Source organism: Equus caballus, chromosome 12 (genome assembly GCF_041296265.1).
Source record: "Equus caballus isolate H_3958 breed thoroughbred chromosome 12, TB-T2T, whole genome shotgun sequence".
NCBI lineage: Eukaryota > Metazoa > Chordata > Mammalia > Perissodactyla > Equidae > Equus > Equus caballus.
The window spans coordinates 43,584,597-43,597,199 of record NC_091695.1 but is presented as its reverse complement, the minus strand read 5'-3'; the positions used below and the strand labels follow the sequence as shown (position 1 = coordinate 43,597,199).

General features: G+C 53.7%; 1 protein-coding gene and 1 long non-coding RNA gene across 3 annotated transcripts; both read left to right on the top strand.

Annotated features, from left to right (window-relative positions):
* The first annotated feature begins 1,162 nt into the window (after nt 1-1,162).
* On the top strand, nt 1,163-4,411 carry LOC138916757 (uncharacterized). The gene is made up of 3 exons (XR_011424134.1): nt 1,163-1,336; nt 1,450-1,680; nt 2,933-4,411. It is a non-coding gene; the product is annotated as an uncharacterized lncRNA (long non-coding RNA).
* A 3,100-nt stretch (nt 4,412-7,511) lies between these two features.
* On the top strand, nt 7,512-12,514 carry CTSF (cathepsin F). 2 transcript variants are annotated; one of them, XM_005598328.3, is made up of 14 exons: nt 7,512-7,876; nt 8,104-8,202; nt 8,474-8,558; nt 8,647-8,705; nt 8,834-8,909; nt 9,484-9,597; nt 9,719-9,864; nt 9,954-10,050; nt 10,130-10,210; nt 11,013-11,132; nt 11,217-11,281; nt 11,383-11,473; nt 11,836-11,894; nt 11,973-12,514. In XM_005598328.3, exons 1-14 carry the CDS (start codon nt 7,667-7,669, stop codon nt 12,045-12,047), a joined length of 1,377 nt encoding a protein of 458 aa, XP_005598385.2. In that variant the 5' UTR covers nt 7,512-7,666; the 3' UTR covers nt 12,048-12,514. The 2 variants fall into 2 exon arrangements, 1 of the variants encoding a protein (XP_005598385.2); XR_011424133.1 differs by lacking the exon at nt 11,383-11,473 and having other exon boundaries at nt 7,534-7,876; nt 11,510-11,894.
* The last annotated feature ends 89 nt before the right edge of the window (nt 12,515-12,603 follow it).

Genomic DNA, 12,603 nt, shown 5'->3' with positions numbered 1-12,603 from the left:
GCTTTTCTTTATATTGATTCACTTTTTTTTCTTTTGAGGAATATTAGCCCTTAGCTGACATCTGTGCCAATCCTCCTCTTTTTGCTGAGGAAGACTGGCCCTGAGCTAACATCCGTGCCCATCTTCCTCTACTTTATACGTGGGATGCCTGTCACAGCATGGCTTGCCAAGCGGTACATAGGTCCGCGCCTGGGATCTGAACCGGTGAACTCTGGGCCACCGAAGCAGAGTGCACAAACTCAACTGCTACACCACCCAGCTGGCCCCATATATTGATTCAATTTTTTAAAATTTTTCCTTTTTCTCCCCAAAAGCCCCCCGGTACGTAGTTGTATATTTTTAGTTGTGGGTCCTTCTAGTTGTGGCATGTGGGATGCCGCCTCAGCATGGCTTGATGAGCAGTGCTGTGTCCGGTCCCAGGATCTGAACCAGCAAAACCCTGGGCTGCCGAAGTGGAGCGCACAAACTTAACCACTCAGTCATGGGGCTGGTCCCTTGATTCACTTTTTAAACTTATTCTAAAAGGCAATTTTAATCATATTGTCCAGTTTATGTTTAAGGAGGTCCCTCTAGCTGCTGCGTGGAGAGGGAATTATTGGAAGCAAGAGTGGATCCAGTCCGGCAAGCAAGGATGGTGTGGCCATGAGCGGTGGCCAAGGGAATGGAGATAAGTGGACGAATTTGGGCGATGTTGGGACATGGAACGCAGAGCACCTGATGACGGGTTCGACATGGGACATGGAGGAAAGGGAAGAATCAAGGACACTTCAGGTCTCTGGACTGAACAGCTGGAGGAATAGTGATGCCATATGCTGAGATGGGGGACTCCTGAAGTGTGCTGGGGATGAAAACCATATGCACTTTTGGCTGAGTCTGAGATCCAAGAGTTGATGTCAAGTAGGTGGTGTGAAGCTCAGAGGCCTGATCTCTGCTTTAATTTTTAGCTGCACGTAGGGGATGTAGATTAGGGCTGATTTTCGTCCAGTGATGCCGGACTCTTCTCTGGCCCTGGCCTCTGGCCCAGGGGTCGTGCTTTGGAGGGCAGTGTCTGCATGGGAGGTGAGGGCACAGACAGCACGCCCCTCAACTTCCGTCCAGGGCTCACGACACTCGGAATGTCCAGGACCAGACTCAACAGCGCCACCGTGTGTCGGGAGAAGTCATAACAGCAGTGGGCTCCCAGGCTCGCGCACCCCGCGTGGTAAGAGAGCTCAGACCACAGCCAGCGCCCTTAGAATCCAGTTCCCACCCCTCGCTCTTTCGGACTAAATAAATCACTGAAGATTCTGGACAACTTAGAGGTAGGAGAGCAAGGAAGAGCCTCAAAAGAAAAAAGGTAACTAGGCAATGGAGTTTGAGGAATTATTTAAAAAGGTAAAGGGGTGTTATTGTACCTGTGCCAAAAAGGAATCAATCAACATAATAAAAATGTCCACCGCTACCTTTCAGTGAGCAGATGTGAGAGGCCGCGTGATCTTATGCAATCTACAAGGAAGCTGAGGTTCGGGAAGGGAAAAGATGTGTCCCAGGTCACGGTGGAGTTAGGATGAAAACCCGGGTGAGCCTACCAGTGAATCGCCAACTGTGTCAGATCCAACACGCCATTTAACGACAAATATTTTACAAGGCCCTCTTGACATCCCCAGCATCTAGATTGTGCCTGATGCATAGTTGCACTTGGTGAGTATTTGTAAAAGAATGAAATGAAATTCGTAGCTAATATCCTACCTAACCACATAATTTTAAAAATCAAGGAAAGGGGCCGGCCCTGTGGCCGAGTGGTTAAGTTCGCGTGCTCTGCTTCGGCGGCCCAGGGTTTCGCTGGTTCGGATCCTGGGCGCGGACATGGCACTGCTCATCAAGCCATGCTGAGGTGGCATCCTACAGGCCACAACTAGAAGGACCTACAACTAAAAATATACAACTATGTACTGGGGGGATTTGGGGAGAAAAAGCGGGAAATAAAAAGAAGATTGGCAACACTTGTTAGCTCAGGTACCAATCTTAAAAAAAAAATAATCAAGGGAAAATAAAATGAAAGTAATTTGTGCAAAAGAAATCTGCATTTCCACATGTACATGCTGGGTCAAAAGACATAATGAACTGATCCTTGTGATCACTGACACCGCTCCAAATACAGACTGACCCGGCATGCTGAGACCTGACCTTCCGAAATGGTGAACGCCCTTTGTAAAGATCTGAACTCATGCAAGGAAAATTCTCCCCTTGATTTATACTCCAGTAGTGTTTCTGGAAAATTCACCAAAACCGTGAACATGATATCATGTATTTACATAGACAACAGAGTTAGGATTCTCGGTGCAGAGAGTTATAAACAGGTTTTTCCACTTACGTAGATGACCAGCAGGACATTAGAAAGTTTGGCAGGACATGGAACCACTCTTGGTAGTGTGGGGCTGTCCCAAACATTGAAGGATGTCTAGCATCTCTGGCCCTGTCTGCTAAGGACCAAAAGAGCCCCTATTAATGTGATAACCACAAATGCCCCTCCAAGTTCAAATCCAAATTTCCAGGAACAGTAGGTCTCCCTTTGAGATCTCCGGTGTATGTGGTGTGTGTTAAAGCCCAGCCACCTACGCTTTGCTCTATTGGCCTTTCCTTCCTTCAGGGCCCTCCCAAAGCCCTGGGCTTCTATACTCTCACTTCTCATCCCTCCCTTTAGGACTCTCTCTGCAAGGGTTTTGTTTTGTTTTGGTTTGTTTTTTTGCCAGAAGGCTAGAACTGATGTGATAAATGAGGTACATTTCTGACCTCTCCTTATTTCTACCAAAAGGCTCAGAGGGGTGAAGTAACTTGCTCATAGTCACACAGCCAATTTGAAGTGGCAGAACCAGAATTAGAACCGAGGCCAGTCAGTCGGACTCTAAAGCCTGTGATTTTGCCATCTTTTCTAATCTCTCCCATCTCCCAGCCCCAGAAGAAGATTTCTGTTATCTTGAGGAACCGAGGCTTAGAAAACAGAAGTATCTTACTTACCGGGTAAAATTTGCATTAGTTGTCCGCCATTCTCAAAAGTCAACAGGTGAGTCAGAGTTGTCTGGAATGGATTCAGACCATACAGTTGTTAACCGTCATTCTCATCCATCAGGTGAGCGTTCCCAGGCAAACCTTCTGTCATTTGCCCCACCTTGTCCCAGGCAGGTCATTTCCATCTGGCCATGTGCTAGGTTTGGGGCCATCCCCTAGACGTTTTCATTTCTAGGCAGCATTTACCTCCGTGTAAATGGCACAGGCCTTCTCAAACCCTGGTGGCAGAAGAGGATGAAATCAACCCATTACCCTGGGACCTGAGGGTGAGCTGCAAGCAACTGCCATCTCATTGGAAACAGGTCTTAAAAGTGTAGCAAATTTTGCACACCATCCCGATTACTCTGGGGGCATATTCCAGTAGAAAATAAATTTCAAATAAACTTCATTCCAGCGTAGAAATTGATGTATAAGGGCATATTTTTCAAACACAAGTGCTCATGTTCCACGTTCCTCACCCAGACCTCCTGAACCAGAAGCCAGGACTATGCATTGTCGCCCACTCCCCACCCGTCACACCCCCCAGGCCACTGGGAGACTCATCTATTTAGTCCATTGCGTGTGCTTGGAGAAACAATGCTCTGTTTATCATTTGGCTTTAAATGGCATGCCTTGTGTACCCCCGGGGGTCTGCAGAGGCCAGTTTGAGACGCAAAATCTTTACCACTATTGGAACTGGATTCAAATCCTGCTTCTATCCTTCACCGCTTCTGCAACTTGTGCAGGTGACTGACTCTCTTCTTGCTTTAGTTTCCTCCTCTGCGTCACACCTGTCTCATGAGGTTGTTGTGGGGCTAAATGGGCTGATACATGGACATGCTGAGAACACGGAGTGCCTAGCATGTAGTTAGTGCTCATTAAATGTTAGCTGCTAATCTTGCTGTGGTTAATATTTTTGTGTGCTGGGCACTCTTCTGGGGAGCAGCAGGGGCAGACACACACGAAAGCAGCCCCCATGATCCCCACCTCCTGGTATTCACATCTTTGTGTAAGCCCCTCCCCTCGAGTGTGGAAGGGACCTCTGATTGCTTCTAACCAACAGATCACAGCAGAAGTGATCCATACATGGGATTATGTGTACGTGATTCTATTGTATGAGATTGTAATATCTTCACTTTCCTTTACTGGCTTTGAGGAAGCAAGTGGCGATGTTGGGAAGGCCCACATGGCAAAAAACTGAGGCCCAAGTCCAGCAGCCCACCAGGAGCTGAATGCTGCCAACAACCATGTGAGCTTGGAAGCGGATCCTTCCCCAGGCCAGACTCTGATGAGACTGCAGCCCTGGCCAGCACCTTGATTGCTAATCTGGGCCTGACCCCTGACCCACAGAAACTGATTTAATAGATATGCATTGTTTTAAGCCATTCAGTTTGTGGTAATGTTTTACACAGCAGTAGATAACTAATATACCATCCCTGATCTTTCAAGCTCTTTGTTCTTGCCATTCTTCCCTCTCTCTCCTGAATCATCACTATCTCCCTTTCTATTTGGTCATTCCCATCAACCCGTAGGCATGTAGTGTCTCCCTCTTAAAAACACTATTTTTTTTTATTTTTTATTTTTTTTTTGGTGAGGAAGATTGTCGTTGATCTAACATCTGTGCCAATCTTCCTCTATTCTGTATGTGGGATGCCGCCACAGCGTGGCTTGATGAGCAGTGCTAGGTCAGTGCCTGAGATCCAAACCCACGAACCCTGGCCGCCAAAGTGGAGTGTGTGAACTTAACCACTACACCACTGGGCCAGCCCCTTAAAAACGCTCTTTAGATGCCCACACCCCACAGTTATCACTTTGTTTTCTATTCTCCTCCGTGGCAAAACTTCTTGAAATCTTTGTCCCCAGTCATTGTCCACACTTCTCACATTCTCTCCTTAACCCAACACTCTTAATGAGGTCCCCAGTGACATACTTGTTGCCCAATCCAAATGTCACTTCTCTCTCCTCATCTTACTTGCCTCCTCCATGGCATTCGACACGGCCAACCACTCCTGCTTCTTGAAATGCACTCTTTTCTTCCACTTTCTTGGCATCACCCTCTCGTAGTCTTCCGCCTCCTCAGCGTCCATTTCTTCCCAGTCTCCTCTGCTGCCTCTCTCTTTTCAGCTCAGCTTCTGAATGTTGGCATGCCCCTGGTTTCAGCGTACTCGTTTGTAATTGTACAATTTCTCTCTCGAAGGTTGTTGTGAGAATTGCCCAAGGTAACGTGTGGCTTTAAAAAATATTCCTCCTCGGGGCCAGCCCTGTGGCCTAGCGGTTAAGTTCCGTGCACTCCACTTCAGCAGCCCAGGTTCGCAGGCCCAGACCTGGGCACGGACATACACCACTCGTCAGCCATGCTGTGGCAGCAACCCACATATGAAGTAGAGGAAGATTGGCACAAATGTTAGCTCAGGGCTAGTCTTCCTCCAGCAAAAAAAGGAGGAGGATTAACAACAGATGTTAGCTCAGGGCTAATCCTCCTCACCAAAAAAGAAATATATATATAAATATATTCCTCCTCCCCCACTCCATTAAATATAACTACGCTCTCATGCCTCACTCTGATGAGAAGGTGAGCCACCCTTTTCCCCAGACACTTGTCAGGTGGCTCCAGTGCCCAGGAGACAGACTTTGGGAAAGATGACCGTTTCCCACAAAGGGCAAATATGACACTAATGGGGATCTCTGGAAACCTGGATCTAAGAAAAGTCTTGCTGCCTCTGCTGGGGCCTTAGAAAGTCCTATTTTTAATTCATTCATAATTCATTTCATTCATTCAGACCTTTCAGGAGACGAAGTGTACCGTGTGGCTAGGTAGCCTTCCACAGACACGGGTAGGGGTCCTGGGTCAATGATGGAATGATGGCAGGCTTTTCGGAGATTCTTCTGCCAGGACAGTGAGAGCCATAGTCACAGCCTTCATCCTTCTAGAAGGTGAAACTACACATTAAACAATAGTTGGGTAATATTACGCCAACTCCAGGGCATGCCAAGGGAGTCACTAATTCATTCAACAAATGGTTATTAAGCAGGTACAAGTGGGTCAGGCACTGTGCTAGGTGCTGAGGAAACAGCAGCGAGCAGAATAACAAGGTGTCTGCCCTAGCGAGCTCCGGGCTCGGTGGAGGACACCCACAAGTGAACAGGAAATTGCAGTCCAATGTGAGAGGAAGTTCCTGGGGCTAGAGGTCTGGGGTACAGAGGCAGTGGCATCGAGCCTAGACAGGGACGGTGGGGATGGGCCAGGGACACATTCCTGAGATGGTGACCTCTAAACTGAGAGCTGAAAGGTGTCTGGGAGTTAGGCCAAGGGAAAAGCAGTGTGAAGCTTCTGAGGTGTGCAAGAGCTTGAACTTCCGAGGAGATGCAAAGAGAGCGAGGCTGGAGTGTCAAGTGCATAGCACCGGGTGAGGACCGAGTTGAGACTGGACCTCGAGGGGGTGAGGGAGCCTCATTAAGGACTTGGGACTGTGTCCTGTAAGAGAGACAAAGGGTGCCCCAAAGAGCTTAGACTGGGGAGAGCCCCAGCAGGGAGGGGTCAGCATCTGCTGGACTCCCTCAGGGCCTCTCCTCTCACACCTCAGCCGGGAGCTGAGCTGGCTCTGCTCTGGCTTCAGCACGAATTTCCAGGCAGCTGGAAAGTCATTTCATATTTTCAGACCTCTTCTGGGGTAAGAAGTGAGCTTTGGACTACTATCAGTTCTCCCCTACTCTCCATCCCCAAACCTACACTCCACCCTCCTCTGTGATTTCCCCAGATCCCTGAAACTCTCTCTGCCCTGTTTCCTCTCTGCTAGCTGCTAACATCTTGCAGAAACACGTCTTTTTCTCATCTGTCTCCCTAGACTGTGAGCTCCGAGGAGGCAGCACTGTCCTCGTGCATCTGTTTGTGCCTCTTCCTGCTAGGCGCTGGAACACAGCGGTGAACGCTTGAAAGAACACAAGCACAGTCCCAACCCTCTGCACATTGCTTTAGCAATTACCTAATGCTTGCGTGTTCGCCTTTGGTCCTCACAACAGCAGCCTGAGGCGCCGCCAGTCCAGGGAATATTATCTGCCGTTTTGCAGATGAGAAGAGGGGCCTCAAACAGACAATCGAGCTGTGAACTCAGGCTCTGAAGCCAACTCCCAGGGTTCAAGTCCAGCTCTATCACTTACCAGATTTCTGGTAAACCACTTAATCTCGCTAAGCCTCTATTTCCTCAATTATAAAACGGGGATAACACTCACTTCACGGGGTTGCGCTGACGATTAAAGGGAGACGGCATATAGTGCGTAATATATAATAAGGATGCAATAAGTGTTAGTTATTATTTTTATTCTCCGCCCAGCGCCCTTTCTCCTCCCCAAACAGCAGCTCCAAGATCTAAGAGGATTACTCAAGGTCGGAGTCATCCCATGGGCCGCGCCCCGGCTGCCCGCGGGGCTGGCGCCGTCCCGCCTGCGCCGCCTGTGCGCCCCACGTGCCTCCCGTAAATAAGCGAGTGCGCAGGCGCCCCCGGCCGGCGCCCATTGGCCGCTCCCCGCGGCCAGGAGCCGTGAGAGGGACGCGGGTCCCCCGGCCGCCGCCGGCTCCGCCCCATCGGTTGGTCACCGCGTCGGGCGGTCAGTGCGTGCGGGCCGCGGCTTCGCCCTCGCCATGGCGCCCTGGCTGCAGCTGCTGTGGCTGCTGGGGCTGCTCCCGGGCGCTGCCCCCGCCCCGCCCCGCCGAGTGGCCGGCGCTCAGGCCTGGGAACCGGCGCCCCCGGAGCTGCTGGGGCCCGCCCGCTTCGCGCTGGAGATGTACAACCGCGGCCGGGCTGCCGGCATGCGGGCGGCGCTGGGGGCCGTGCGCGGTCGCGTCCGCCGGGTGAGGACGCGCCGGGGACGGACCCTTCCCGGTGCGGGGTGCGCGGGGCCCTGATCCGAGGGATGTGGGAAGTTTGGCCTTGACTTGGGGTGGGGGGTGCTGGATTCCTGAGAGAATCGAACCTCTGCTGATTGGGGAGGGGTGGGGACACGGGAGGATTGTGGGCCCAAAGAAGGACGGGCTGAGGAGGGAGTGGCTGTGCCCGCCTTACCCGCCCTTCCATCCAGGCGGGCCGGGGGTCGCTGTACTCCCTGAAGGTGACGCTAGAGGAGCCGCCCTGCAACGACCCCACGGTGTGCCAACTCCCTGTGTCCAAGAAAACCCTGGTGAGTGATGGAACTGCTGCGACTCCCCGCCCCCAGGCTGTGTCTGGCAGCAGTTGGGATGATGGGTCAAGCCAAGAGGAAGGGGTGGGAGGAGCAGCTGCCCCACCGAGTCATTTCCCAGGCCCTGAGGACCAGAGACACTGTGGTTAAAGGGGCCTCACTCTCCACTATGGGGGTGATTGCCTTAGGGGTAATCTTAGAGGCTCTGAGGAGCCAGCCTCCAGCTCCAACTTGCCAAGGCCCCCAGACTAGCTACCTCCTCTCCCTCCAGCTCTGCAGCTTCGAAGTCCTTGATGAGCTAGGAAAACATATGCTTCTGAGGCGGGACTGTGGCCCAGTGGATACCAAGATTACAGGTGCTGGGATAGCCCAAGGATGCTGGGATAGCCCAGATCAGACTTCACTTGGGTTCAGCCGTGATTTCTTTGTTCTAACCCTATCCAGATGACAAAAGCGAGTCTTTCACTTCAGTCTTTCCGCTGTTGAACAAGTCCCAGACCCAGGTGAGGAGGCTGTCTGTCTCTGGGGAGCAGGCTGCTGCCTTATTTCCCCTTCCTTCCTCTCACCCTAGCCTGCGGCTCCCTTGTCAGTCTGAGAAGGACCCCTTGTAAAGACCCCTCTGCCTTTCCAGGACTTTTCTGTGAAGATGGCTTCAATCTTCAAGCACTTTGTCACCACCTATAACCGGACCTATGAGACGAAGGAGGGTGAGGACCCAGCCTTGGCTGTACCTGTCCTAATCAGATCAGGGCCTTCCCTCCAACTTGGCACCTTGGTGTTGGGGAGGGAAAGGACGCAAAAGGCAGTGCCTCCTTTCAAGGACTCCTGAATCCCCAAGTTTTTGCCCAGCCACTCAGGACTGGGCAGCCACTTCAGGTACCTGGCCCCTTCTCACATCTGATATTCCTGGTCAGAAGCCATGGGCCTCCATCATTCTGGGTAGAGTGGGATGGGACACAGGCCAGATTTTCTCTGCTGGAGGCCTCCCCACCACCTCCTGTCTGGGGATGCCCAGTGGAGCCCATTTTGGTTCTGCCATCACACCTGGAAAGTCATCACCTCAGTTTAGCCACAAAAGTTGATCATACTTCCCACTGTTATCGCGTGCAGGTCTGGCCCCCCACCCCTCCCCATCGCAGGGTTCTGTCCTTCTGGAAAAGCGCTTCAGGCCTGATCCAGAGCCCACCTACTCCCCAGGGAAACCTCTGCCTGTTAGCCCCAAGCCCCTCTTGTGATCTGCCTGGGGTCCAAGCCCCCCTTCTCCTGTTCCTTGGTCCTCAGAAGCCCAGTGGCGCATGTCCATCTTTGCCAGTAACATGGTACGAGCGCAGAAGATCCAGGCCCTGGACCGTGGCACAGCTCAGTACGGCGTCACCAAGTTCAGTGACCTCACAGGTAGGGGTGGTAGCCAGAGCCCTCATGGATCCTGGAAGAGACGGGACCTGCTCCCAAGGCCCCTGGTCAGGGCTGGCTTAGAACATTCTTCCCCACATGCCCTGCCCACCTTTGCCCACAGAGGAGGAGTTCCGCACCATCTACCTGAATCCCCTCCTGAAAGAAGAACCAGGTGTGAAGATGCGCCGAGCCAAGTCTGTCGGCGACTCCGCCCCACCTGAGTGGGACTGGAGGAGTAAGGGGGCTGTCACTGAAGTCAAGGACCAGGTTGGACCCCTAAGAAGTGAGGGTGGGACATAAGGACTGCCCTGGGGTTGTTGAGAGGACCCAGCCCTGACTTTGCCATCTCTCTGCAGGGCATGTGCGGCTCCTGCTGGGCCTTCTCAGTCACAGGCAATGTGGAAGGCCAGTGGTTCCTGAATCGGGGTGCCCTGCTCTCCCTCTCTGAGCAGGGTGAGCATCCCGCTCCACCTCCCTGTCCCCAGCCCAGCCCCTCCAGAGGGCTCCTCGGGACCGGCCTTCTGTCTCCTAGAGCTCTTGGACTGTGACAAGGTGGACAAGGCCTGCATGGGCGGCTTGCCCTCCAACGCCTACTCAGCCATAAAGACTCTGGGTATGCATTAGTGGGGTCAGGAGGGGCATCGGGAGCCACTGCTCCCTCCACAGGAAGTCACCGTGTGAGGGAGAGAGACAGAAGCCTGGGAATCATGTGAACTGGGTTCACGTCTTAACGCTGACCGTGGTTGCCTGAAGACCCTGGGCAAGTCAGCTCTCTCAGGGCGGTCTCGTTGCCTCCTCTGTGAAATCACGCCCACCTCATAGGATTGCCTTGAGTAGCAAGTGAGGACAGAAATGTGTCAGGTTCCTGGTGCAGGGCAGGGGGGTCTTAGTATTTTCGCTGCTCCGAGGTCTGTGTTTCTGTAACGCTGCTAAACCAGGTAGTGACACGCCTCGCCCTTGAGGGGAGGTATTGACCTAAACTGGCAATTCAGTTCAGCAGCGGGCTGCAGTGGCAGAAGGCCGAAGGGCTGAGGGACTCAGATAGCTGTACAGAGACTGGTCTGGGAGCCTGGCAGGGGTCTGGACCAGATGGGGAGCAGACTGTCAGAGCAGGACCAGCAAGCCAAGGTCAAAATCCCAGGAATGCTGGGATGAGCGAGGAGTCAGAAGTTGGGACTTGAGTTCCATCTCTGCCACATTTCTCGCCGCTTCCTCCCCCGTCCTCCTCAGCCTCAGTTGTGTCACCCCTAGAATGAGGCTGTCCCTCTGAGGGGGTGGCCTGTGGCCTGGGGTGGATGAGGAACATGAGACTTCGTGTATAAGGGGCTTAGCACAGCCCCTGGCTGGGAGAAGACGAGTGTATGGTAAATGGGTCCGTGTTTTTGCTAACCCCCATCCGCCCCACCATTCCCTAGGAGGGCTGGAGACAGAGGACGACTACAGCTACCATGGCCACTTGCAGGCTTGCAGCTTCTCTGCAGAGAAGGCCAAGGTCTACATCAACGATTCAGTGGAGCTCACCAAAAATGAGCAAAGTGAGTGAGGGATGGGGTGAGGACAAGCCAAGGGGGTGGGGCTGGGGCCTGGGTGTCCCTGATGCTGCCCCTCCCCTGTCTCAGAGCTGGCGGCCTGGCTGGCCAAGAAGGGCCCCATCTCCGTCGCCATCAATGCCTTTGGCATGCAGGTAAGGCCCCCACCCCACTGCCCCTGCTCTGTCTCTGGGTGCCTCCTCCCCCACTTCTCCTTGGAGTTGGCTCCCCACTCCTTTATTCTCCCCCCACCCAGTTCTACCGCCACGGGATCTCTCACCCACTGCGGCCCCTCTGCAGCCCTTGGCTCATTGATCATGCTGTGCTGCTCGTGGGCTATGGCAACCGTGAGTTCCACTGACCCCCTTTCCCATCCACCCCAGGTCACAGGCAGAGGTTAGACCACAGCATCTCAGGATCTCTGGAAGGGGACATCGGAGGAATGCCTAGGGACCCTGTCCTTACCCTGCCTTGGGCTCTGGGAAAGCTGAGGCGGTGGAAGGTTGACCTGTTAGGGGCGAATAACCTGCTAGAGGTAGGGGGTGGGTGCCGTCCGCAAACCCCAGATCTGCACCAGGTCTCCAGGAAGGTGGCGGGTGGGCCTGTCTCGCTTTCTGCTCTTTTCCTAGCACCTGTCCCCCGGTAGGCCCCCAGCAGATATTTGCAGAGTGCCTGGGGCCCTGACTCCGTGCACTCCGCACCCCCCCAGGCTCTGCAGTCCCCTTCTGGGCCATCAAGAACAGCTGGGGCACTGACTGGGGTGAGGAGGTGAGTCTTGCCCGCTCGGCCCCCGGCCCTCCAGCCCCCGTCCCGCCCTAGGGCCCTCACCACCCCCCTCTCTCCCAGGGTTACTACTACTTGTATCGTGGGTCCGGGGCCTGTGGGGTGAACACTATGGCCAGCTCGGCGGTGGTGAACTGAGGAGCGCCAGCTCAGGACGTGGTGCTGACCAGAGCGGCCCCTTCCCCAGCCTACCCTACATGTCCAGGCCCCTCCCCAGGAGGCACAGCTGGCTGGGGGACAGGGTACCTCAGGGTGAGCAAAGGGCATTGGGCTAGGGGCACGGTCCCTACGTCCTCCACCCAGCTCCTACCCTGAAGTTCCCCAGCTGCACCTTGGCTGAATTGTGGTAGCTAGGAGGATCCTGGGAGAAGGATGATGTCTTGGCAGCCGAAGCTGGGCAAGGACGCTGGGCTCTAGTAAGGAGCAGGTGGGAAGAAATGATTCTGGTCTTAAACCCAGCTCTGTCCTCAGCAGGGTCTGGCTTCCCGCCCCGGCTTCCCTCTGTGTGATGCTCTAAATTTTCTGGTCCCCCTGGATCTGGGGACAGTGTTCCCTTCCACGGTGTAAGCACCCTTTTCTAACAGCAATAAAGAGGTGTCCTGGGACCTAGTGTAGTGTGAATGCTCAATCCCTGAGGGCAAGGAGGGGTGGTGGGGGCTGCTTGAGGGTCAAGGTCGGGTAGCTGGTCCTGCCC

What these genes read in the sequence shown, in the direction of transcription:
- CTSF (XM_005598328.3), top strand. Translation starts at nt 7,667, where the DNA reads ATGGCGCCCTGGCTGCAGCTGCTGTGGCTGCTGGGGCTGCTCCCGGGC. An exon ending in TGCGCGGTCGCGTCCGCCGG is followed by an intron (nt 7,877 to 8,103) that starts GTGAGGACGCGC and finishes CCTTCCATCCAG; the next exon opens with GCGGGCCGGGGGTCGCTGTA. An exon ending in TCACTGAAGTCAAGGACCAG is followed by an intron (nt 9,865 to 9,953) that starts GTTGGACCCCTA and finishes ATCTCTCTGCAG; the next exon opens with GGCATGTGCGGCTCCTGCTG.